The sequence below is a fragment of the Lepus europaeus genome, chromosome 10 (genome assembly GCF_033115175.1).
Source record: "Lepus europaeus isolate LE1 chromosome 10, mLepTim1.pri, whole genome shotgun sequence".
In the NCBI taxonomy this organism is placed as follows: domain Eukaryota; kingdom Metazoa; phylum Chordata; class Mammalia; order Lagomorpha; family Leporidae; genus Lepus; species Lepus europaeus.
Window position 1 is genome coordinate 63,784,596 of NC_084836.1, and position 23,010 is coordinate 63,807,605.

Below are 23,010 nucleotides of genomic sequence, written 5' to 3' on the forward strand. Positions count from 1 at the left end.
CTTAGACAGGAGAGATCCTGGCCAGCGAAGAGATGGAGAGAGGGGCGTGCACCCCGAGATACCAACACAGCCCCTCCTAGGCGTGCTCGCTCTGCATCCACGGGACCAGGCTCCTCCGTGGAGGTGCACCCACATGGCAGAGCACTCGTGGAGACCAGCACACAGGACAAACACATGCTCATTTTGTGCACACACACACAGACGCACAGTGTAGGAGAAAAACACATACCTGCACAAGAGATGAGCACACCCAGCCAGGTACTCAGAGAGCTCTGTTCCCCTCCCCCCCTTGGCCAAGAGCACACAGAGACAGGTGCATGTGGGCAATGTCAGCCCAGAAGACCCGCCGAGGCATGTACAAAGAAAGAGATAGGTATGAGATGTCACACACACACACACACACATGCACAGGTCAGGGAAAGGATAGGGAAGCTGGAGGAGGCAGACTGGGACATCCAGGGAGACAGACAGAAGCCAGGAGGTAGGAGCCCCGGGGAGGGGTAGCACAGAGGAGTGAGCAGGAATGGGCAGAAACGTCCAGGCTCCAGGCCACAGTCAGAATCCGGAGCCCAGGTCCCTCAACAGGGGGCTGCTTTGGGGGTGGGGGTGGGGCAGCCGGTACATCAGCACAGATGCCCATCATCCTGAAGCTTTGCAGGCCCACCCCATTACTTGTCCCTTCTTGCTACGGTCTCAGGTCATCCTGTTTTCTCACCATTATACATTTGCATGCAAGCGTACACACACACACACACACACACACACGTCCCCCTGGCTCTTTGCTTCTGCCTGATACTGTTTCTGAGTCTGCCTCTCATTCTGACTGTCTCGGCCTCTGTTCCTGGTTCTGCCCCCTCCCCCCCTCTCCTTGGTCCCCCCCCCCCCTGCCGGGCAGGTCATCTTGGAGGACTGCCTCCTGGTGGACCATCTCCTGGCAGGTCCTGGACAGAGTCAGGGTGCTGACCAGAAGGCTGTGCCTTCCAAACCGCTGCCGGGGGGGGGGGGCTTTCCATGCTTTGCTCAGGATCTTGAGGCGACAGGCGGAGAATCAGTGGCTCCCGGGGGGCGCCAGATGCACGGGCTGGCAGAGGGAGGGGATGAGGGGGTGGGGCCGGTGGAGGGGAGCGGCGAGCTGCTACGGAGGGGGGAGGCTGGCTGGCAGAGGGTGGAGGGGGGTGTGGCAAAATAGCCTGAGGGAAGGAAGTGAGAGGCTGGGCTAGGGTCCCCCCGCAGGTGCATAATTAGTGTGTGTTGAGGAGGGGGCTGTGCGGGGCTTCAGGAAGAGCAGCCCTGTAGGAGTGTGGACGCCACCTGGTGGCCGGATGGAGGCACAGCCCGCTCAGCAATCAACAAGAAAGCCCTTTTTCCCTTCTAGCTGGGTTGCTCAGCCCCGCGGCGGGCTCTTGGGTTCCCAGGCAGGCAGGGGAAGGTCTCAGGAGCGGGCTTGGAGCAGGAGGCCAGGGTTGGAAGCCTAGGGCTAAGAGGGAATGGGAGGACTCATTTCTGGAGGCACCACTATCCACACTTTCCCCAGGAGAGGAGGAAGGGAGGGAGGAACCCCCGGGGAGGGTGAACCAGTGGGGGTGGGGATGAAATGCGGTCCCCCGCTTTTGGGAGTCTGCTAAGGGGCCTCCAGGCATGGACAGCACCCTCCCTGGGCTCCTGTGCTGCTGGGCGGAGTGGGGGAGCTCCCTCTCTCTCAGCCCTGGGGAGCACAGAGCCGTGTGACCTTCGGCAAGGGGTTCCAGCCCCGGGGCAGGAGCCGAAGTAGACCCGGGACGCCCGTGATTGCCACAGCCCTTTCCTGTTGCCCCTGGACTTCCAGCTGGGTCTGTTGGCGGCTACCATAGCGTTATTCATTCCAGGGTTTCGCTCTAAAGAGGCCTCTGAGTCTCCACGAAGTGAGATGTCACCACTTCAAGAGCAAACCCGGGCAGAGAGGGCCGCCTGAGGCCTGAGGCAGCCCCCGCCGAGCCCAGGGTGCGCACCTGTTAGCCGTTGTGGGAGGCGGTTTTTGGTAGTGGTGGATGCGTCTGCTGGGAGTGACAGTGCACAGAAGTGCATCTCGGAGTTAGTGTCCTGGAGCCAGAGGGCACACGAGGTCCGGAGCCGTGAAGTCACGGGCTCAAGGTCTCACAGCCAAGCCCACTGCCACCCCCTTCCCCAGCGTGGCAAGACCCCAAACAGGCCCTGAAAGGCCCAGGCGCAAGCCTGCCTCCAGCAGCGAGCAGCACTCCCTCTGGTGGCTGAAGCAGGCAAGCGCAGCTCCAGCTCTCAGAGTCGCAGTCACAAGCAGACACCGGCGTCTTTTTTTTCTTTTCTTTTCTTTTTTTTTTTTTTAACAATTTTATTTATAACAATATCTGTGTTATTTAGTTGTAAAGGAATTCAGCAAAAATTATTAAAACGTTCAGGTCCCCAAAACGGGGCTGCCCGCTTGCCCTTCCTTGGCGTGCCCCACCTCCTCTTCCTCCTTTGGCCGGGGAGGTGGGGGGGACGGGGGGGGGGCGGGGGAGGGCCTGTCTGGGAGGGGTGCTGAGTGTGGCCATCTCAGAGGTGCCCCCAGATTAGGGGCTGGGGCTTGGGGTGACCTCCCCCAAGAACTAAAAGTCTCCACTCTTTCCTTCCAGCCTCAGCCAGAGCCAGACAGGACCGCAAGAACCCTCCCGCCTGGAAATGCGCCCCCGGGGGGCTGGGGGTGGGTAAGTGGGTGGGGGCTGAGAGGGGACGCCTTGACAAAGTGTCTCGCTGTGGGAGGGGAGGCAGCATGGCCAGCGCTCCTGGTAGGATGCGTCTGGGGGGGCAGCTGGGAGTGGCCCCTTGACCAGATGAAGCTGTAGGAGCCCCCAGAGCCCTCCCTGCTTCCCCCCCCAAAGGCAGCGTGGGGGGCGGTGAGGGGCAGGCAGGAAGAGGGGACTGGGAAGAGATAACACTGTGCTCGCTGGCTGGCTTGCTCGCTCACATATAAAAAGTAATTCCTTCATTTTTACATTTATACATCCGGCCGGCTGGGGAGGGGGCTCGCTGGAGAATCCCTCGGGTAGGGCGCGGGAGGCTCTCTCGGGGGGAGTCCTATGCCAAGGGGTCCCCTATCTCGTCCTCGGGACCCCGGCCCAGGAGTTCTCGCTTCTCATCCGTGCTGGCCAGGGAGTGGCGGCTGCCGTGGCCCCCCATGTAGAGTGTGGCGTACACAGGGTTGGTGAAGTTGGTGGGCTGCAAGGCGACAGAGCAGTCAGCAGGGGCGCAGGGGCCGGGTTCTGCGGCCCCGCCCACCCCCTCATATCCCCCCACAGCCTCCTGGCCTTGCCCTGGGAGCTGTCCCCCCACCCTGTGTCTGCCCTGTCCACCTTGTCAGGGTCCAGGGCAAAGTCGGCGTCCAGCAGGCCACCCACATCATCCGGCTCTCCGCCTTCGTACATCTTGTACGTAGGGTTCCCGATCTCCACGTTCATGGCCCCGTTGGTCATCCGCTGGTGCTGGAAGCCCTTGGCCCTGCAAGGCCAGCAGTGTGAGGAGCAGGGAGTCCTAGGAGGGGGTAGGGCGTGGGTGGCAAAACCACGACCAGAACTTGCCAGGCGCCAGTGACTCACCCTCGGACTCGCCGCTTGTACCAGAAAACCAGCCCGGCCGCTGCCAGCAGCAGCAGCAGCAGCAGCAGCGGGATTAGGATGGAAGCCACATCTGGAGGCAGCAGGGAGGCGCAGTCAGAAGGACCCAGGGAAGCGGGGGGCACAGGTCCCCTGCTCCAGCCCCAGCCCTGCCACTCACGTCCTGGCTGCTGCTGGCTGACAACCTGCTCCTCACACCGGGGACCTGTCATGTGCGGTGGGCACCTGCAGATGGGAGGGGCGTGGCTGAGCAGGCCTGGCCCCCCCACACCCCGTCAGGACCGCGGGGGGGGGGGGGCTGGGGCAGGGCGGGAGGAGCTCTGCCCGGGGGAGGCCCAGGCCCTACTCACTGACACTCGGGCATCATCTTGCTGTTCATGGTGCAGGAGCCGCCATTGCTGCAGTGGCCGGCGCAGGTGAGGCAGCTGGGGGCCACGCGGCCATCGGTGCAGCTGTGGGAGGGAGGCAGAGGAGTAGGGGCGGGGCTGGGCTGGGAGGCCAGGAGGCTGGGGCCAGGCTGGATGGTGGAGGTGGGGCGCCACTTACTTGCAGGTGACACCCCCAGTCTGCTTGTTGACCACGCAGGCTCCCTGGAGGCAGCGGCTGCACTTGTTGACCTCACACCTGGGGCCCTCGAAGTAGGCAGTGCAGCGGCACTGCCGGGAGCCGTCGGCAGCCATCTGGCACGTGCCGAAGTTCTCGCAGTAGTTGGAGCACTGGCCTGCAGTCAGGGGCAGGAGAGGCAGCGCCTCAAGTCCCGCCCTCACCAAGATCTTCCATCGGTAGACGGGGGAGGCCGGGCACCAGGGACCCCCCCCCAGGTCCTGCGGGAGGATCCCACCTCTCCTGGGCTTCCTAGTGTCCCCATGTCACAGGCTCCAGCATCCAGAGAATAATCCTGATGACAGGGTGCTCACTGCATCAGGGAGGTGTGCCAACACACCGGCAGCCTGGGTACGTGCCCACTGCCCTGTGCTCTGGGGGTCCCTGGCTCCTGTCACTGCCCCCCGCCCCCAGGGCTCGGGGATGGCTCACTCACGGTACTGGCAGCGATCGCCCAGGAAGCCGGGGAGGCATCGGCACTGGGGCTGGTTGCCCTGGTTGACGGTGCAGGTGCTGTTGTTGGCACAGTAGCCCGCACACACCTGCTGGGTGCATTTGGGGCCCGTGAAGCCCGTGGGGCACCGGCACGTGGGCATGCCTGGCGGGAGAGGATGTGTGAGCGGGACCACCCGGCCCTGCTGTAGAGAAACAGGGCTGGAAGGACCTGGGTGGGAGGCAGAGCCCAGGGGAGAGGGACGCAGGGGCTGTGGAGAGGGAGGCAGGGGCTGGGCGTGAGCCCGAGGCCAGGCCTGCGGGCCGTGGCGCTGGGACCAAGGGGCCAGGAGCGGTTGCCGGTGCGTGGTGCGTACCGGAGGGGGAGGCGGCACAGGTGCCCCCGTTGCGGCAGTGCTCCCAGCACTGGTCCAGCTCACACTTGTCGCCCGTGTAGCGGGGCTGGCAGCGGCACTTGGGCTGCCTCCGGGCGTTGAGGAAACAGCTGCCACCGTTGAAGCACTGCAGGTTGCAGGTCCCGGGCCGGGGAGCTACGGCGAGGACTGACCATTAGCGTCAGCAGGCAGAGCTGGGGGGTGGGGGGCAGCAGGCGGCGGGAAGGGGGGGCGTACCGTCTGGTGGGGGCGTTGGAGAGGGCACGGGCACGCAAGTGCCGTTGTCCAGCCGTTTGCCATTAGGACAGGTGCACACGGGCCCGCTGGGGCTCAGCAGGCAGAGCCACTCGCACTTCTTGCGGTCACAGGGGTTGGTCACTACATTGGGGGGGGGCAGGAGGACAGTGAGCAGGGCCCTCCCCTGAGCCCCGTGCACCCCCAGCACATCCTGAGCCCCTGCCTCCCTGATCCCACCTTCGGGCTGCTTGTGTTGGTGGTACAGGACCACGTCAGAGGCGTGGCTCAGGCCCCCTGTGAGGTTGATCAAGGGGCTGTGGCCAAACTTATGGATCTTGAAGACACGGTTGTTGATGTAGGTGACGCCGTAGATGTAATCCTCAAAGACATCGATGCTGAAGGGGTGACTCAGACCTGCGGGGCAGGGGGAGGCGGCGTCACAGGGGAGTGAGGCCCTGGCCCCGCCCCCTCCTCCTCCTCCTCGGCACAAGAGAACTCAGCAGTGCAAAAGCGGACTCTGGCCGGCCCCTGCGGCCAATGCCGGCAGAAGCGCCCACCACCCTGGGACTTCGGGGCCACACAGGGTTTTGCTCTTTCCTCCCACACCTGCTAAGGCGCTAATACCACACTGATCATGCCACTCAGTCATCGCTCACAAGGACAAGTGGGTCAGAGGGTCAGGGTGGGCCTCGGGCCTGCTGGCAGGGCAGGGGCGAGGCTGTGGCCGGCTCTGACCTCGTTTGCTGTCTGCGGCCACGACAGGGTCGGTGCCGTTGAGCCGGATGCTGCCGATGACTGAAAGCTTGGCATCTGCCCAGTACAGCCGCTCGTTGTGGTAGTCCACGGCCAGGCCTGGGAGCAGGGCAGGGTGGCTGTGAGCGCCCGGCCTCTCTGCCCCAGCGCCGTCTCTGTGTGCGACAGCTCCCCCCGCTGCACCGGATCACTGCCAGTCACCTCTTCTGGGAAATCCGTGCCCCTCCACCCCGCCCCGCCACCTGCCCTCCTGGTCCACGGTTTTGTGTGATGGTGGCCAGCTCCCCCCAGCCCCCGGCCCTGCAGACCTGTGGGCCACTGGATGTTGTCCTGCACCAGTGTCTCCCGAAGCGTCCCGTCCATCGCAGCCGTCTCGATCTTGGGGTGGTTCCCCCAGTCTGACCAGTACATGGTGCTGGGGAGGGAGGAGGGCAAGTGTGGGCCTCCTGGGCTGGCCACAGGGACTGCTGGGCTTTGGGAAGAGGGGTCCTGTCCTCCTCCTCCAGAGACTCAGGTAGCCGGCCCCTGACCGGGTCAAGTCTTCTACTCTAAAGTGGGTGGAGTCATTTGGGGCGGGGTGGGGGGCTGGGCAGAGGAGAGGCCTGGAGCAGGCCCACGGAGCTGCTGGGCCCCACCCCGGCGCGGAGCTGGCCCCCAGGGCCCTCACCCACCCCCTCAGCGGGTCCACCACGATGGCATGGGGCTCATCGATCATGCCCGAGATGAGCGTCTTGCGGTTCTCGCCCTTCATCTGCGCCACCTCGATCACGTCGCGGCCCGAGTCGGTCCAGTACACGTTCCCGGCCACCCAGTCGATGGCGATGCCCCTGGGCATCTTCAGGCCTGAAATCTGAGCGGACACCAGGTTCTCCCTGCCTGCCCGCCTCCTCTCCCCCTGCCACCACTGTCCCTGGGGAACTGGCACCCCGCACTGACAGCCAGGCCCCTGGCTTTCCCAGGCATCCCGCCAGCTCCTCCTCCCAGAGCGCCCACGGCACAGGTGACGATCAGGCCCCTCAGTCCGCCAGCTCCTGTGGATTCTGTCTGTGCTGCCTGCCCGTGGCTCGGGACTCAGAACACAACCCAGAACACAACCCTCACTCTCCACGTACCCTCCCTCTTGGCCCTGTCCCACTGTGCTTTTCAAAGTCTGTTCTGCAATGTGTGGCTGGCTGGGCACTCACATTGAGGTGGGTGACGCCGCGGTCGATCTGTCGCCGGTGACGGTTGGAAGTGGTAGGGGGCGCGGCAGGGGGCAGGCTGCGGTAGGAGATGGTGCCTGTGTGCCAGTTGGTCCAGTAGACGCGGCCGGCCTTGACGTGGACATCCATGGCGTCGATGCGCACGCTCTCATCCCCCTGGAAGGCCTGCTCGTAGGCCGAGTGCGGGTGCCCGGGGAACAGGCTGCGGATCTCGTTGTCATCAGCGATGTACAGGACCTGGTACTCGGAGCCTGCAGGGGCGAGTGGCCAGATGTCAGGCAGGGGCTGGGGCTGCCGCTGGGGCATCTGGGCCTGGTGCTGGGTGCAGGGCAGCTGGGATGTGCATCCCCACTCCGCCCAGCCCCTTTCACACTACCCATAGCCTTCCCTACTTAAACCGCCTGCTCCAAGCAGAAGCTAATGCTCGCCCGCCCCTGCTGGGGGTGGTGTCCAGCCTCAGCCCCTTTTGCCTGGCTGGCAATTCCTGTGTGCCCTGCTACATCATGCCATCAGGAGGTGCACAGGCAGGTGGTGGGGTGTGGGTGGCCGTGGGCACGGGACTGGATGGTGTGTGCATACATAGTGGGTATGTGTGAGTGGCGAGCACTCTGTGCAGGCAGGCATGTGTGATGGCGTCAGTGCCCGTGCCTGCATGTGCACCTGACCCGGGACTGGTGGGGGAGGCATGCGTGCGACACAGGCCCGCACCTTCGGCCTTGCAGGTGTTGTGCGTCTTCATGAAGTTCCGGGCACAGCTGCAGAGGTGGCCGCCCTTGGTGTTGTTGCAGAGCTGCGAGCAGGTGCCGAAGCGCAGGCACTCGTTGATGTCTGGGGTGGGGGGGTGGTCACAGGGGAGGGTCACGGGCTGCATTGCGTCTGGGCCTCCCACCCACCCACCCCCTCTGGATCCCGTTTCCCACCCTGGCATCCAGGCTGGCCAGGCACGGTATGGAAGCCCGGGCGGCAGGCGCAGTAGGCCGCTTTCTCGGTGCGCACGCAGCGGGCCTCATCGCCGCAGATGCTGGCATTGGTGGCGCAGCTGGTCAGCTTGGGGTCTGTGGGCGACAGAGAGTGGGTTCCCCCACCGAGCTCCTCCCCCGGCACTCCCACCGCCAGCCCGGTGCCCGTCGCGTCCTACCCATGCTGCAGCCCTCCTCGTCCGAGCCGTCCCCGCAGTCGTCCAACAAGTTGCAGCGCAGGGAGGAGGAGAGGCAGCGCTGGTTCCCGCACAGGAACTCCTTCTTGTCCTTGCAGTGGGGGGTCTGGGCCGTGGGGGGCTCTGAGGAGGGGCGGGGCTTCAGGCCCTGCTACTGCTGCTCTTCCCCCAGGGACCCCTCAGAAGCTGGGAGGTCCCAGGCTGGCTGTTTGTCAAGCTCGCCAGGGAAACTGTTTAGCACTGATCCCGGCTTCTGCCTGCAGATCCACAGGCTCAGGAAGCCTCCAGCACCTGCTTCTCTCCCAGGGAAGGGCCTCCAGGCTCGGGGCAATGGATCCCCGCCTGCCCTGGTGAGTCCGCTCCCCAGATGCACACTCAGCCCCGTGCAGCGCCCCGCACCAGCCCCTGCTCACCGCAGTCCTCCTCGTCTGAGCCGTCCCCGCAGTGGTCAATGCCGTCGCACTGGCGCCCGATCCACAGGCAGACACGGTCGTTCTTGCATCGGAAGGGCCGGTTGGGAGGGCACACGAACCGGGCTGCGGTGGCCAGGAGGGCGCAGAGCTGGAATCAGTCCCAGGGAGCCTGGGGGCCGGGCCCCTACCCGGGAGCCCCGCCCCTGCCCCCACATCTCACCGCACTCCTCCGGGTTCTCGTCGGAGTTGTCCCCACAGTCGTCCTCGCCGTCGCACTTCCAGGCCAGGGGCTTGCACAGGGTGTTGTTACACTGGAACTCGTCCAGGGGGCAGGTCCGCACTGCACGCCAGCACGACTGTGAGCGCGGGCACTGGGCAGTGTCCTGCCCGGACCCCGCCCGCCACAGAGGGGTCACCAGGAAAGCAGTGGGCACCAGCAGACTGGACCCAGGCCTTGTAGGGCAAAACTGCCCCCGGGGTAGCCGGGGGTAGGGGACAAGCCCCACTTTGGGAACCCATGCTCCTTCTCTGGTGGTAGTGGCAGGTGCAGAGGAGTAGCCCTGGGCTGGAGGAGGGGACTCAGGCCGAGTGCTTGTCTGCCTGGTGTCTGCCATCACGGTGGGGGCCGCCGCTCCAAGCCCCCACCTCCTCAGGCCCAGGCTCAGCCAGGAGCAGGGGTGGTCTCCCTGCCCCAGGACAGGGAAGTGGACAGGACTTTGCTTTTCAGGCAGCCAGGTGCAGAGCCCACAGACTCCTGCCTGATGGGCACAGCCTCTCCAGGAAGGCAGCCAGCAGCCAGTATCTTGCTTACGGCTTACCATGGGTCTTCAAAACATTCCCAGAAAAGGCATATTAGGAAAATCTATGCATGGATTTCAATGTTTTTGCACCCAAACAAGATTATTTTTGAAACCCATTTTTTCCCTGAGTGTGTTGAAGTGTATCCCCAACACTCAGGACAAAGCCTGGTGCACGCTGCGTGCTCAGTAACATTTCCTGCACAGGAGCCAGCGTTGTGGTGGAACAGGCTCAGCCATTGCCCGCAACGCCGGCATCCTATATCAGTGCTGACCGGAGTCCTGGCTGCTCCACTTCCGATCCGGCTTCCTGCTAATGCACTGGGGGGATGTCCCAAGTGCTTAGGCCCCTGCCACCCACGTGGGAGACCCGGATGGAGTTCCTGGCTCCTAGCTTCAGCCTGGCCCAGCCCCTGGCCATTGTGGCTATTTGGGGGAGTGAACCAGTGGATGGAAGATCTCTCTCTCTCCCTTCCTCCCTCATTCTCTAATTCTACCTTTTAAATAAAATACATAAAAGTATGTAAGTGATAAAAAAATCGTCGCGTGACCAGTGCGAGACAGAGGCGGGGTGCTCACCGCCAGTGCCGCAGGCCTCCTCGTCGCTGCCGTCCATGCAGTCGGCGTCGGCATCACAGCGCCAGCGCAGGGGGATGCAGTGACCATTCTTGCACTGGAACTGGTCCATGTCACAGCGTGGGGTGCAGTCTTTCTGTGGGCACGGCAGCGGGCAGCCTGGTCAGCTCCGGGCTCCCCGGGGCCCTGGCCACCACCCCTCTGAGGCACCCTCCTTCCGTGGGGTCCCCCTGCCCACCTCGTCTGAGCCGTCGGCGCAGTCATGATCCCCGTCGCACTTCCAGCGCCCGGCGATGCAGCGGCCGTTGGCACAGGAGAACTCACTCTCGGAGCAGGGACGCGGTGCTGGGGGAAGGAGAGGGGAGAGAGGCCCCAGGAGGGTGGGCATGGGGCCTCGCCTCCGAGGCAGCTCCAGTCCTCGGCAGAGGGAGCCTCCCGAGCCCAAGGCCCACTCCTGTGACCTCAGGGGCCCCAGCTGACCACGCAGTGACCAAGATGCTGGAGCATCCTGGGCACCGCCAACCGGCTGTTCTCATGGGACAGAGGGTGCTCACGCTTACCCCGCTGGGGACAGACACACAGCAGAGGGCCTGGGTCCTTGGCCTGCCTTCAGGACAGACTGTGGGTGGGTGGGGGAGGGGCAGGACCACTAAGACAAGCACCGGGGTCTGGGGAGAGGCCAGTAGAGGAAGGCACAGGGCAGGCGGGCTCCGGGGTAGAGGCAGGGGTGTGGTAGGAGCACAGGCGCGTCAGAGACACCTACCTCTGAAAGCCCGAGAGGACAGTGTGAAAATGGAGAGAAACATGAGATGACGTGAAATGGCACAAACTCAGAAACACAGCATGGAGGGGCGAGGCGGGAGGGGCTCCTGCGCCCCCTGGCCCGGGAGGCGGTGCCTGCCGGGCGGGGGCGCGCGCGCAGCGCGCGGCGGGACGTACTGCAGCTCTCCTCGTCCGAGTTGTCCCCGCAGTCGTTGTCGTAGTCGCACTGCCAGCGGCCCGGCACGCAGCGGTTGTTCTTGCAGCGGAACTGGTAGGGCTCACAGGTGCGCTCGTCTAGGAGGCGGAACGGGGGAGGGAGAGCCTCAGGTGGGCGTAGCCTGGAGGGCGTGGTCCAGGGAGGCGGGACTGGGGCGGGGGAGGGCCTGCGTGGGCGTGGTCTAGGGAGCAGAACGGGGGAGGGAGAGCCTCAGGTGGGCGTGGCCTGGAGGGCGTGGTCCAGGGAGGCGGGACTGGGGCGGGGGAGGGCTCAGGTGGGCGTGGTCTAGGGAGCGGGATGGGCGTGGCCTGGAGGGCGTGGTCTAGGGAGGCGGGATTGGGGGATCGGGTGGGCGTAATCGGCAGGGAGAGAGCTCCTGAGGGTCAGCTGTGGGGAGCCCAGGCAGGTTCAGAGATGTGGGTTCTCTAAGGAGGCTTGGGGCAGGAGGGATGTCGGGGGCTGGGCAGCTGCTCTGGGGCGGGGAGATGAGCTGACCCCGCGGGGTAAACCTATGAGGCGTGGGTGGTGGCAGGGGCGGGAATTAGGAGGTGGGTGGGTGGGGGATGAGGGTTGGAATCTGGGAAAGTAAGCCCCAGCTGGGCCTCCCTGTGCCAGCTCCACAGTGGCTGGGCCAGGGCCAGGGCTAAGCAGAGAGGCTGTGAGCAGGCGGGCCGGCCCCGCCCGCCGCCCCTAGCGGTATGGGTCGGGGGCTGGCTCACCGCACTCCTCCTTGGGCTCGTCCGAGCCATCGCCGCAGTCGTCCTCGCCGTCGCACTTCCAGCGCGCCGGGATGCAGCGGCCCGAGTCCTTGCAGCGGAACTCGTCCACTCCGCAGGTCATCTGAGCTGCAGGGCAGGGCAGGGCGGGGCTGAGCCTCCTGCGCGGGGGTGGGGGGAGGGCCGCGCAGGGGTTCTCCTGGGGCCTGGGGGTGCGGGCCACTCACTGCAGTTGGCGGGCTCATCGCTGCCGTCCACACAGTCGTTGTCCCTGTCGCAGACCCAGACCCGGGGGATGCAGCGCTTGGTGATGGAGCACTGGAACTGGTTGGGGGCGCAGGTCACCTCGGCTGCGGGGGGCGGGGTGAGAGGATGAGGACCCTCCCCTTCCGCCCTCCAGCCCAGTTCACAGTGGCCATCCTCTCCCTCTCCCAACCACCACCCTGCCCTGGTCCTGCCTGCAGTTTCGGGGGGGGTGGGGGAGTCAGATTATGCCCGAAGCTGGTGCTTTTTTGTTGTCTGGATCTGCATATTTTTACGCCAAGCATGATGGCTTTTATGAGCCAACCAAGTTACACCCAATATAATTTACGGCCCCATCTTAGGAAGTCAGTGGAGGGTTTCTGGGAGCGGCGAGTCCCTGCAGCCCCCCCGCCGACCGCCCCACGCTCACGGCAGTCCCGCTCGTCCTCGCCGTCGCCGCAGTTGTCCTGCCCGTTGCAGCGGAAGATGCCGGGGATGCAGCGGTTGGTGTTGGTGCACTTGAACTGACTGGGCAGGCACACGTGGATGTCTGTGGGGACAGGAGGGGCGCGTCAGGAGGGTGGCCAAGGAGCGGAAGTGGGCACCCATTCCCTCAGGGCATGGACAGGAGGAGATCCACCCCCACACCCAGCCTGCCTCGTGCCCTTGGAAACCCTGGATGGGGGGGGAAGGAGGCGGGGAGCTGGGCAGCCCCTTACCGCAATTGGCCTCGTCACTGTTGTCTTGACAGTCATTGTCCCCGTCACAGATGAAGGCGGGGTTTGTGCAGATGCCTGTGGAGCACTGGAATTGACCTGGACGGCACTTGAACTCGGCTGTGGGAAGGCAGGGCTCAGTCAGAGCAGCTGGGGTGGGCGTGGCTGGCGCCGCCCCCAGCCTCCCCAGCCCCCGTGCCGGGGCACTCACGACAGTCTGGGGGCTCGTCGGAGTGGTCTCCACAGTCGTCCTCCGTGTCACACTTCCACCAGAACGGGATGCACTTGTCGTTCTTGCACACAAACTGGAGGGCAGTGGGGCAAGAGGGGTTGGTGGGGACCCCGGGAGCTCAGAAGGTTTTGTTCTGAGGGGCCGGGATGTTTCCCAGGAGTGGCGAGGGCATGACAAGTGCAGGGGGCCCAGACAGGGTCTGTGGGGCATCGGGGTAGGGGTGGAAGTCAGGACTTAGGGGGTGGGCGCTGGCAAGGGAGGGTAATGGCTAGGCCGTGAGGTGTTTGTTGGGAGGGGACAGGTGTACAAGTATTGCTGTGGGGAGACAAGAGGTAGGCAAGAAACGTGGGGGTGTTAGCGTGGACAAGTCAGCCGCGTGGGGACATCACAGTGGGCGCTGGGGTCTGAGCAGGACTGGAGGTGCTGGGTGGGGGGAGCTCGGGCAGAGGCTCACCTGGCTTGCCGTGCAGTTGGACACACAGGTGCGCCCGTCGCCGCCCAGGTAGAAGTTGGTGGGGCAGGCACATTTGTGGCCCCCACCCGGGGACAGCAGGCACAGGTTGCTGCAGCCCCCGTTGTTGCTCTTGCATGGGTGATTGGGCACTGTGGGGGAGAGAGTGGCTGAGTGACAGGTGCCTGGGTCTCCTGTATGGCCACTGCCCCTGCAGGCGCTAGGGATACGTCTTGGTCTTCCAAAGGCTGCCCAGCCCACTTCCTCCTGAGCGGAGGTGGCCTGGGACTAAGTCCTGCCTCTCTCTCAGGAGGGAGCTGAAGCTGGAGACAGGAGAGGCCCCTCCGAAGGTCCCTGGACCCGCAGTCCTGCACTCCTGCACCATCTGTGCCCTCCCCCACCATAGGTGCCTGCCTGTGGGTCCTGCCTCCACCCTTCTCCCCACTGCTGCCCGACTGGGCTTGGGCCTTGCTGTTACAAGACCCTGGGGTTGGACCAGGCGGGCATGAAGTTGATGGTGCTCCATTTTGAGCACCTGTGCCTGCTCCCACCCCTTGCTCACGTACCATCCGGCTGGCGCAGGGCGTGGAAGACGTGCAAGTCCATGGGCCGGTGCAGGGTGCTGATGAGCAGTGTCTTGTTGGCGCCCGTGGTCTTGTGGGCTCGGTTGATGGACTTTGTCTCCCAGTCGGTCCAGTAAACGTAGTCCTCAAACAGGGTCAGCGCGAAGATGTGCGGGATGTCCTGGCTCAGCACTGCGGGGAGCAGGGACACAGGCGCGGCAGGCCTCAGCCCAGGGTGACCACTTGACCTCCTTCACCCCCACCACAATCCTGCAAAGCGGGCGTGAGCCCCAGTTCCAGATGGTTCTGTGACTTCCCAAGGTTGCACAGCCAACAAGCGGCCGAGCTGGAATTCAAGCATGGTGTGCTCTGGCCCTCAGAGGGGCCCGATTCCCGCCAGGAAGGGAGAGGCGCTGCCCTCCCTCCTGGGCTGCCCATCGCCATTGCTCAGAAGGGTACATGGCTGTGGGCCTCTCATTCTGCCTCCCAGTGGAGCTGGGGCCCAGAGGGAGCGCCCTGGTGAGTGGTGTCCTCAGACCAGGCCCTCTGGCTTTTGCACCACTCTCTAGTCTCAAAAACTTGACCCCTCCCCCTCCGCCCCTGCCATTGCTTCAGCCCCTGACCCACTGGGCCTGCTCTGCTGGGGGCAGGGGCCCTCACTGGCACACTGACCCACGTGGCGGTTGGAACCATCTAGGCTGGCAAACTCAATGTAGTCCTCGCGGGCGTCGGCCCAGTAGATGCGCTCGGTGACGTAGTCCAGCGTCAGGCCGTTGGGCCACGTGATCTTGGTGTCCACAATGACACTGCGGCGAGACCCATCCATGCCGATCCGGCCGATCAGGGAGTGGTCACCCCAGTCCGTCCAGTACAGGTACCTGGCAGGTAGGAGGGCAGTGAGCCTGCTGGCCTGAGGCTACCAAGGGCTTTTGGGGGCTCCCCCAACCCTCCTCAGCCACATACCCATTCTGCACGTCCACTACCAGAGCCCTGGGCTCACGAAGGCCAGAGCTGACCAGCACCGTCCTGTAAGCCCCGTTGAGCTTGGACACTTCAATGGTGTCCCGGCCTTTGTCGCACCAGTACAGGTTGCCACCGACCCAGTCCACAGCCAGCCCGTCAGGGTTGCTGAGACCTGTCCGGTGCAGCACCTGCAGGCAGGAGCAAAGGAGGATGGGCTCTGGGTGACCTCACGAAGGCTCAGGCTCCCCGACATGGAAGCCTCCCCAGCTTTGCTGGGAGGACAGCGGGTGCCCAGCCATGGCCTGGTGTGGGGTGAGCACCAGCAGGGGTGCTGGGAAAGGGGCTGGAACATGAGTGAGGACACACAGGAGCCCGCAGTGCTGGGAACACAGGTGTAGGGGCGGTCAGGCCTGGGGCCCCAGGATATCCGGATAGCCAGGGAGATCAGGGGATGGCGGTGGGGGAGGAGCTTGTGCCCGGGGCTTGCAGGAGAGGGAGAAGCTACATGGAGCAGACCCACGCAGTGACGCAGTGAGGAAAGGAGGCAGGAAGTCGGGTGGGCGGGGGCCGTGTGCATCTGCGGGGTGCCCACGGAGGAGTGCCGCCCTCACCGCACCTGCACGTTGCTCCCATTCAGGTGCATCCTTCGGATCATGCTGCCTTGGGTCGTCACGTCTGTCCAGTAGATCATCTGCTCTCGGTAGTCGAAGTCCAGGGCCACAGCGTTGTTCAGGCCCTGGATGTGCCGAGTGAGGAGAGTGGAAGGAGTGAGTTTATGGCAGCAGGGGCCCCGTCAGCCAGGGGGGGGTTGGCTTTGGAAGCAGGACTGGGGTAGGGGCAGGGCTGGGGGGAGGCTGTCCTGGGTGAGGAGGCGGGGCTTGGGCACCTGCTTCAGCAGCGTGTAGTTGGAGCCGTCCAGGTTGAGCCTGCGCAGGTAGTAGCGGTTGGCAAAGATGAGGAAGGGTTCTTCGTCTGGAGACAGAGGATCCGGGCCTCAGCTCCTGGCTGGGGCAGCCTCTGGCAGCCCTGGTTCCCCTACCCGCCTCGCAAGCGCCTGTCTCACCGGTCACAGCCTTGCAGCTGTGGGGGTCGCCGGCCCGGGGGGCGTAGCCCTCCACACACAGACACTTGTAGCTGCCGTGGCTGTTGATGCAGCGCTGGCTGCAGGGGAAGGTGGTGCTGCACTCGTCCACGTCGGCACACGTCCGGCCGTCGTCCTTCAGCCGGAAGCCGGGGCGACAGCGGCACTGTGGGCACAGGGAGCTTGAGCTGGGACACGGCAGGGGTCTGGGTCTCCCGCCCCGCATGCTGCAGGTCAGAGGCCCTCTAGGGGCCAGGAGGAGGCAGGCAGCCGTAACCCCAGGCGCTTGCACCAAACACCGGCTGAGTGAACACAAGAGGGGTCGGGCCGGGTCTGGGGGTGAAGCAGCGCCCAGCCCCGGGGCCGGGCACACCTTGAAGCCGATCTTGAGGTCCTCGCAGTCCTGGCTGCAGCCGCTGAGCTTGTGGCTGAGACACTCGTTGACGTGGCAACCGCGCTCGTCTGAGCCGTCGCCGCAGTCGTCCTGGCCGTTGCAGAGCAGGGCCTCGGCCACGCAGCGACCGCTGCTGCACAGGAACTGCGAGGAGACGTTGCACTTGTGCTCTGCGGAGGGGCGGGGCAGGTCAGCGGGGCGGCGGGCACCGGGGAGCGCGCGCGGCAGCAGTGGCGGGGAGCGCGCGCCCACCTGGGCTGGTGCAGTGTGGGTTCTTGGGGGCCTCGTCGCTGTGGTCGTGACAGTCGTTCTCCCCGTCACACTCCCACTGGCGGGAGCTCAGACAGCGCCCGTTGGCGCAGCGGAACTCACTGGGGCCGCAGGTCGGGTACTCTGGGGGAGGGGGAGAGGCCGGTGAGGCGGGAGCCCTGGGCGCGGCCCTCGCACGCATGCGCCTCCCACCGAGGCCCGGGGCTCACCGCACTCCGGGGACTCGTCAGAGCCGTCGGCACAGTCACGGTCGTGGTCGCACACGAAGTGCTTGGGGATGCACTGACGGTTCTGGCACATGAACTCCCGGTCGTCACACGTGCTGTTGTACACTGGGGACAGTGGCGGACACGGCCCCCTCAGCGCTGCCCCTGCCCTGCCCTGCCCCTCCCGCGGCCCCAGTGGCGACAGTGGACTGAGCCCCGGGCAGGGAGGCTGGGCGCCTGCTGCAGCACCTCCCGTTCCTTGACTGATTTCCCCACCTGCAAAGTGGGACTTGGCCCTGCGCTGCCCGCCCGCTCCTCACGGTGGCCCCTGCTACTCACGGCAGCCGGCTGTGATGCTCTCGTCAGCGCCGTCAGCACAGTCCTTGTCACCGTCGCAGAGCCAGCGCTCGGGGACGCACACGTGGGTGCCGGGGCAGGAGAAGGAGGAGGGGCCGCACGTCTTGCCTTCTGCGGGGCGGGGATCAGGGAACCAGGGAGACTCAGGGGCGGCTGCAGGGACTCAGCCCTCTGCCGTGCAGGGGCGTGGGGTGGGGGTCTGTCCCTCCCCTGGGGCGCCTTCCCGGCCCCGGTCCCGCCCGGCCCTCACCGCAGTGAGCCGCCTCGTCTGAGTTGTCCCCACAGTCGTCACTGCCGTCACACAGCCACTGCTTGGAGATGCAGCGATGGTTCTGGCACTCAAACTGGGCCTCAGAGCAGAACTTGTCTGGGGATGGGAAACCGCGGTCAGACGGGACAGAGTGGGCGGGAGAGGTCCCTGAGGCCCTGCCATCGGGGCTCGGCAGGACTTGGGGGGTGGGGTCCCAGGCTGGCGCCAGAGCAGCTGAGCTGCAGGCAGGGGCCGATGGCCGATGGCCTCGATGGCCTCGGTGCCCTTCTCCACAGCAGGCGCTTCCTGGAGGGACTTGGAGGTGGGGCCTGGACGGTTCTGGGCGCTGCGGCCCAGCCCCCGCCCCCCAGGCGCTCTGCACTCACTGCAGTGGGCCTCGTCCTCGCCGTGCTCGCAGTCATCCTCCTTGTCACACGTCCAGCTCATGGGGATGCAGCGCCCGCTGGGGCACGCGAAGTAATTCAGGGGGCATTTGGGGCGCTTCACACCTGGGCGGGGGGCGGGGGCGAGGCACGTGTGAGGGAGGCGCCTGCAGCCTCGGGGCCAGTGCCCACCACCGCACAGGTGCCCCGGGCTGACCTGGACAGTCGCGCTCATCGCTGTAGTCCCCGCAGTCGTTGGCGCCGTCGCACACCCAGCTGGGCGCGTAGCACAGCGACGTCCGCTCGCATGGCTGGAAGAGCACGCCCTTCACGCCCAGGCGGAAGTAGCTGCTACAGTCGGTCGCACCTGGCGGGGTGGGGTGTGAGGGGTGCCACCTGGCTCCTCTAAGGCACCCTGCTGGGGCAGCCGCCAGCCCTAGGAGCCTCTGTGTGCCCTTCTTGCCACTCCTGAATCCCAGGAGAGCCCGGGAGCGGGAGGGAGGCAGGGCGGCTGGGGACGGGGCAGGGCCTGAGGCGCGAGGGGCTGGGAGGCAGGCGGGGCTGGCAGAGGGGAGGCTCACGCACTGCAGTTCATCTCGTCGGAGGCGTCCTCACAGTCCACGAACTGGTTGCAGCGGCTGGAGTTCCCGATGCACGAGCCGTCCCGGCAGCGGAATTCGCCCGCGCCACAGGCCGTCTCTGGAACGGCACCGGCCCTGCACCGTCAGGCCAGAGGCCTCTCTCCGTGGGGACAGGGAGGGCCCAGCCTGGGGGCGGGCGGGGCGGGGCGCACTCACTGTTGCAGGGGATCTCGTCGGAGCCGTCGCCGCAGTCGTCGGCGCCGTTGCACCACAGCATGTTGGACACGCAGCGCCCGTTGTTGCACTGGCGGAAAGTCTTCTTGCAGCGGCGCGAGTCTGCGAGGGCGGGGGAGGGGCGGGTCAGCAGCCGGCTGGGGGCGGGGCTGCCTCCTAGCGGGCCTGGGGCAGGCTGCTGGTGGCTCTGTCCTCCCAGGGGCTCCCAAAACACCCAGACCATGGAACTGCATCACCCTCGTGCTCCCGGGGGCTGGGGGCCGGAGGAGGCGGGGGCTGGAGCGGGCGCCTTACTGCAGTAGGACGGCTTCTCATCGGACTTGTCCTTGCAGTGGGAGACGCCGTCACACGTCAGGCTGAAGCCGATGCACTCGCCGTTGGCACACTCAAACTCGTCTTGCTCCCGGCATGAAGAATTCATGGCTGAGGGGGAAGGGGAGGAAGCACCATGAGCCAGGGCCCTCTCCTGGCCAGGAAGCTGCCTCCCACAAGCCCCCTCCTCCCTCCCTCTCACCTCGGCAGCTGAAGTCCTCCTGGAGGACGCGGCCCCCTCGGCACGAGCAGTTGACGTGGCCTTGGTGAGTGAGCAGACACAGGTCCTGGCAGCCCCCGTTGTTGACTCGGCAAGGGGAGAGCTCGCCTGAGCAGGGATGGAGTGACCGCGGGCTGCAGAGTGTCCTCTGTGGTACCCCCCGACCGCACACCCAGCTTCCCTGGACCTCCCTCCCGCACGCTCATGAATGCCCAGTGGTGCTTGGCCAGCCAGGGTGTGGGGGAGGAAAGGGAGAGGACGTGGATGCTCCTACTGAGGTTCGGTAGGCTTTGAGGGGTGCTTTGGGGAGATGCTAGTGAGCCTTGAGACCACGTAGGTGCTGGAGGGTCCGGGGCACACGTGAGGAGTGTGCATGAGGCATGGTTAGCCAGGTGCAGCTAGAGGGCATGCAGGGGCGGTGGGTAGTGTTTGGCATGCTGTGACTGAGCAGGTTCTGGGGTGCGTGTGTGGCTGCAGGTAGGGAAATGACGGGTGTGGGGACAGGGTGTCCAAGAATGTGAAGCGGGAAGGTGTGCAGGAGCGACTGCTTCCGGTGGATGGGCCCAGGCATGAGCCCAGTCTCTGGGTGTGTACACAGAAGTCTTAGGGAGCTGGGTAGGAACATTGGGCCCTGGCAGGCGTGTGTGTGTGTGTGTGCAACGGAAGCCCCGCAGAGCTGGACGAGGCTGGCGTGCGAGGTGGGCGGGAGAGCGAGGATGGGGGCGGTGGCCCCACTCACAGCTGTTGGTGTCGTTGGCCACGGCGATGATGCCCATCGGCTGCTGGGGGATGTCCACACGCAGCAGCTTCATGTCACTGCCCACATACTTGTTGGCCCGCTGTACAGCCCGCCGCACCCAGTCCGTCCAGAAGATGTGCTGCCCATACACAGCCAGCCCGAAGGGGTGCACTGGCTCCGACTTCAGGATCACCTGCAGAAAAAGCACCGTTACCGATGCCAGGAAGGACTCACATACACGCACACACACACATGCACATACGCACATGCACACGCATGCCACCTCCCCCTCGTCTCACCACTGAGCAGGCCAAGCCCATCCAGGGCCCGGGTGGGGCTTCTCACCCGCTCCCACTCTTCCCACCGTGCCACACGCCGCCTGGCCTGGTGCTCTGGGCCCAGGCAGGCTTCCCCTCAGTCGACCAGCTGTCCCCTGCCCCGGCCTCCCCCTTGTGTAGCCCGCAGACTCACATAGCGGTGGGAGCCATCGTACTCGCACCGCTCGATCTTGTCCAGGGTGGCGTCGGAGAAGTAGAGCTTCTCGGCGCGGTGGTCGATGGCCAGGCCGTTGGGCGTGCGGATGTCCTTTTCGATCAGAGTCAGGACGTTGGCGCCGGACAGGGCTGCCCGCATGATGCTGGGATGCTGCTCGTTCCAGTTGGTCCAGAACATCAGGCTGCAGGGGGAGGGGCCCAGGGACCAGGGTCAGAGCCGGGGAGTCGGCCACAGACGGCACTGTCCAGGACGTGCGAGGCAACCTCAGGAAGGGATCAGTAGTCTGGGAAGGGCTGGGCTGGCGCACACACAGTGCACATATACTCCGCGGCCCCAGTGACGTGACTACTTGCGCTGGCTGAGATGAGACATGGTGTAGACAGCAAGCCAGGCTCTGGGGGTCCCGTCCTGGCTCTGCCACTTAGCACTGAGGTGGCCTTGGACACCTTCCTGAACTGCCTTGAACCTCAGTTTCCTCCTCTGTGGGGTGGAGAGAAGATGCACCCGTTCCTCAGAGGCTGTGGGATGGACACGTATGGGCTAACGACATACGGGCTGCACACTTGGAGCGCTTCCACAGCTACAGCGGTGACCCCGCCTCTCTCTGCGGAGAAGCCGGCCCTCTCCCAGCTCACCAGGGAGACAGCTGCGTGCAGGGCGCACCAGGATGAGCCCCCAGAATCCCTTCTCAGGGCCCCCTGGTACTTGGGGTCGAGCCCCAGCTCTGACCTCGAACGTACCTCTCGCTCACTCCCCCCACCCCGAGCCGTGGCTTCCTCTCTGTAAAGGGGGTGAGGGCGCAGCTGGCTGTGCTCACGGCTCCCGGGGTGGGGCGAGGCTCGAGGGGTGCATGTGGAAGACCACGGGGGTGGTCACACGGTGGGTGTCACAGTGTGGCCTCAGCTCACTTGCACTGGATGGCGAGGCCTGGGCCTTGACCCCAGAGCTGCACACACTAGGTTCTGGCAGGGGAGCCAGCACCGTCCGGCACCCCCACACCCTCGGGCACACTGGAGCTGAGAACCACCCAGGGCCCAAAAGCCACTTGCATTTGTTCATCTGCCAGTGCGCCAACGGACCCCGCTCCTGCCCCTGCCCCTCAGCTGTGCTGGGCACAGGTCAGTCCTCGGGCTGCTGCTGGCACACCTCTCCCCAGTCTATCACCTCCTTCAGAGCAATGACCATGCCTCCCAACCCCTGCCCCTCAGTGGGCCGCAGGCTGCTCCAGTGCACACCAGGCAGAAGCTGTGATATGGGAAAGGTTGCACGCAGGCTGGGGAGGACCGACTTCCTGCTGGCTCTTGGAAACGCCATGGGAGCTGGAAGGGAGGGGACAACCCTTTCTAGCTGCCTCAAGAGAGCACCCCGACAGCAGGCCACTTCCCTGACTCGCCAGGGCTGGACCGGACATGCTGGTCCACACCCCCAGTATGGCAAACTTATGTGTGGGATGCGACTGTTGGCGCTGGAGTCTGGGACAACTCCCTGGGAGGACGGGGGAGGGAGGAGGAGGAGGAGGAAGGCATTCCTGGGCCAGGGGTTGAGCAGCCAGGACCACAGGGACATCCTGCCATCCTACTGTGCGCCCCAGGGGCCACCAGTGCCCCAGTGCCAGCTTCAGGGTGAGCTCAGGAGGGAGCGGGGCCCTTCGAGCCTCTCCGTCTGGGGCCAGGCTGGCTCCGTGCAATTCCCCCACAATGCCTGCTCCCAGACTTTCCCAGCATTCCCTGGGGGCCACCCCGCCCCAGCCTCAGTGTACTCCAGTGACCCTGTGGAGCCGAGCTCAGTAGCACCCATGTGAGGACACGTCTAGCAGGGACAGGTCCCCGGCACGGAGCCACAAAACTCCTGCTGCCTCACGGGAGCCGCAGCAGACATCCCCGAGACAGGGCCCACAGACCTCTGTGCCCCCACTGGGCCCTCAGCACCTGGCTGATTCTCGAAGCCACATGCTAAATGCCCTGCAGAACCTCATGGGCTCAGAAGAGAGGGACCGGGTGGGGGGCCATTCAGGGGCTGGGCTGCTCCTGGGAGGGGGTAGGAGACAGGCAGGGAACCTGCAATGGCCACTCTGCGGCAGGGGGGGAGGCTCCAGGCCCATGGGGGACAGGTGCGGTCACCAAGGGTCAGGCAGGCGAGTCCTGATCTTTGTCAACTTGGCTGTGCCCACCACACACGAGGCCAAGGCAGGCAGAACAGAGGGGCCTTGTGCTGGCTCGGCGGTGGCGGGCGGGTGGGCAGGCTGGGCCAGGGCTGGGCACACTCGCTGTTTCTATGTAGCTGCTTTGGAGTTTTGTTTGTCTCTTAGTTTCCTAGTAAAGCTTTTTGAAAACATTCCAAGGGCTGCTGAATCAGGCGGAAAAAAGTGTTGCTCACATCTGGGCCAGGATTGCTAAGGCAAGGGGGTGGCCCCTTGCTTGGAGGGGCTGGGGGCCGCCCCTGTGGGAGAGCAG

At 65.3% G+C, this 23,010-nt stretch overlaps 1 protein-coding gene across 1 annotated transcript in view; it reads right to left on the minus strand.

The window, feature by feature from the left end:
- Nucleotides 1-2,321: 2,321 nt before the first annotated feature.
- Nucleotides 2,322-23,010, minus strand: part of LRP1 (LDL receptor related protein 1) — a 75,940-nt gene continuing 55,251 nt past the window's right edge. Inside the window, exons 43-89 of the mRNA XM_062203403.1 lie at nucleotides 20,534-20,738; nucleotides 20,063-20,255; nucleotides 19,306-19,431; nucleotides 19,086-19,214; nucleotides 18,774-18,893; nucleotides 18,562-18,675; nucleotides 18,194-18,343; nucleotides 17,980-18,102; nucleotides 17,594-17,710; nucleotides 17,326-17,454; nucleotides 16,990-17,112; nucleotides 16,763-16,903; nucleotides 16,490-16,680; nucleotides 16,099-16,282; nucleotides 15,922-16,007; nucleotides 15,652-15,771; nucleotides 15,036-15,223; nucleotides 14,745-14,950; nucleotides 14,076-14,264; nucleotides 13,513-13,661; nucleotides 13,038-13,131; nucleotides 12,830-12,946; nucleotides 12,541-12,660; nucleotides 12,095-12,217; nucleotides 11,871-11,996; nucleotides 11,112-11,228; nucleotides 10,411-10,517; nucleotides 10,176-10,308; nucleotides 9,020-9,139; nucleotides 8,800-8,922; nucleotides 8,369-8,509; nucleotides 8,151-8,285; nucleotides 7,939-8,058; nucleotides 7,213-7,481; nucleotides 6,700-6,878; nucleotides 6,337-6,443; nucleotides 6,011-6,127; nucleotides 5,513-5,689; nucleotides 5,276-5,416; nucleotides 5,021-5,194; nucleotides 4,648-4,809; nucleotides 4,155-4,329; nucleotides 3,959-4,060; nucleotides 3,769-3,833; nucleotides 3,591-3,681; nucleotides 3,348-3,492; nucleotides 2,322-3,213 (exon numbers count right to left, since the gene is read on the minus strand). Of these exons, the coding sequence (XP_062059387.1) occupies nucleotides 3,073-3,213; nucleotides 3,348-3,492; nucleotides 3,591-3,681; nucleotides 3,769-3,833; nucleotides 3,959-4,060; nucleotides 4,155-4,329; nucleotides 4,648-4,809; nucleotides 5,021-5,194; nucleotides 5,276-5,416; nucleotides 5,513-5,689; nucleotides 6,011-6,127; nucleotides 6,337-6,443; nucleotides 6,700-6,878; nucleotides 7,213-7,481; nucleotides 7,939-8,058; nucleotides 8,151-8,285; nucleotides 8,369-8,509; nucleotides 8,800-8,922; nucleotides 9,020-9,139; nucleotides 10,176-10,308; nucleotides 10,411-10,517; nucleotides 11,112-11,228; nucleotides 11,871-11,996; nucleotides 12,095-12,217; nucleotides 12,541-12,660; nucleotides 12,830-12,946; nucleotides 13,038-13,131; nucleotides 13,513-13,661; nucleotides 14,076-14,264; nucleotides 14,745-14,950; nucleotides 15,036-15,223; nucleotides 15,652-15,771; nucleotides 15,922-16,007; nucleotides 16,099-16,282; nucleotides 16,490-16,680; nucleotides 16,763-16,903; nucleotides 16,990-17,112; nucleotides 17,326-17,454; nucleotides 17,594-17,710; nucleotides 17,980-18,102; nucleotides 18,194-18,343; nucleotides 18,562-18,675; nucleotides 18,774-18,893; nucleotides 19,086-19,214; nucleotides 19,306-19,431; nucleotides 20,063-20,255; nucleotides 20,534-20,738 (6,604 nt within the window). The 3' untranslated portion in view covers nucleotides 2,322-3,072. The remainder of the gene's footprint in view (nucleotides 3,214-3,347; nucleotides 3,493-3,590; nucleotides 3,682-3,768; nucleotides 3,834-3,958; nucleotides 4,061-4,154; nucleotides 4,330-4,647; nucleotides 4,810-5,020; nucleotides 5,195-5,275; nucleotides 5,417-5,512; nucleotides 5,690-6,010; nucleotides 6,128-6,336; nucleotides 6,444-6,699; nucleotides 6,879-7,212; nucleotides 7,482-7,938; nucleotides 8,059-8,150; nucleotides 8,286-8,368; nucleotides 8,510-8,799; nucleotides 8,923-9,019; nucleotides 9,140-10,175; nucleotides 10,309-10,410; nucleotides 10,518-11,111; nucleotides 11,229-11,870; nucleotides 11,997-12,094; nucleotides 12,218-12,540; nucleotides 12,661-12,829; nucleotides 12,947-13,037; nucleotides 13,132-13,512; nucleotides 13,662-14,075; nucleotides 14,265-14,744; nucleotides 14,951-15,035; nucleotides 15,224-15,651; nucleotides 15,772-15,921; nucleotides 16,008-16,098; nucleotides 16,283-16,489; nucleotides 16,681-16,762; nucleotides 16,904-16,989; nucleotides 17,113-17,325; nucleotides 17,455-17,593; nucleotides 17,711-17,979; nucleotides 18,103-18,193; nucleotides 18,344-18,561; nucleotides 18,676-18,773; nucleotides 18,894-19,085; nucleotides 19,215-19,305; nucleotides 19,432-20,062; nucleotides 20,256-20,533; nucleotides 20,739-23,010) is intronic.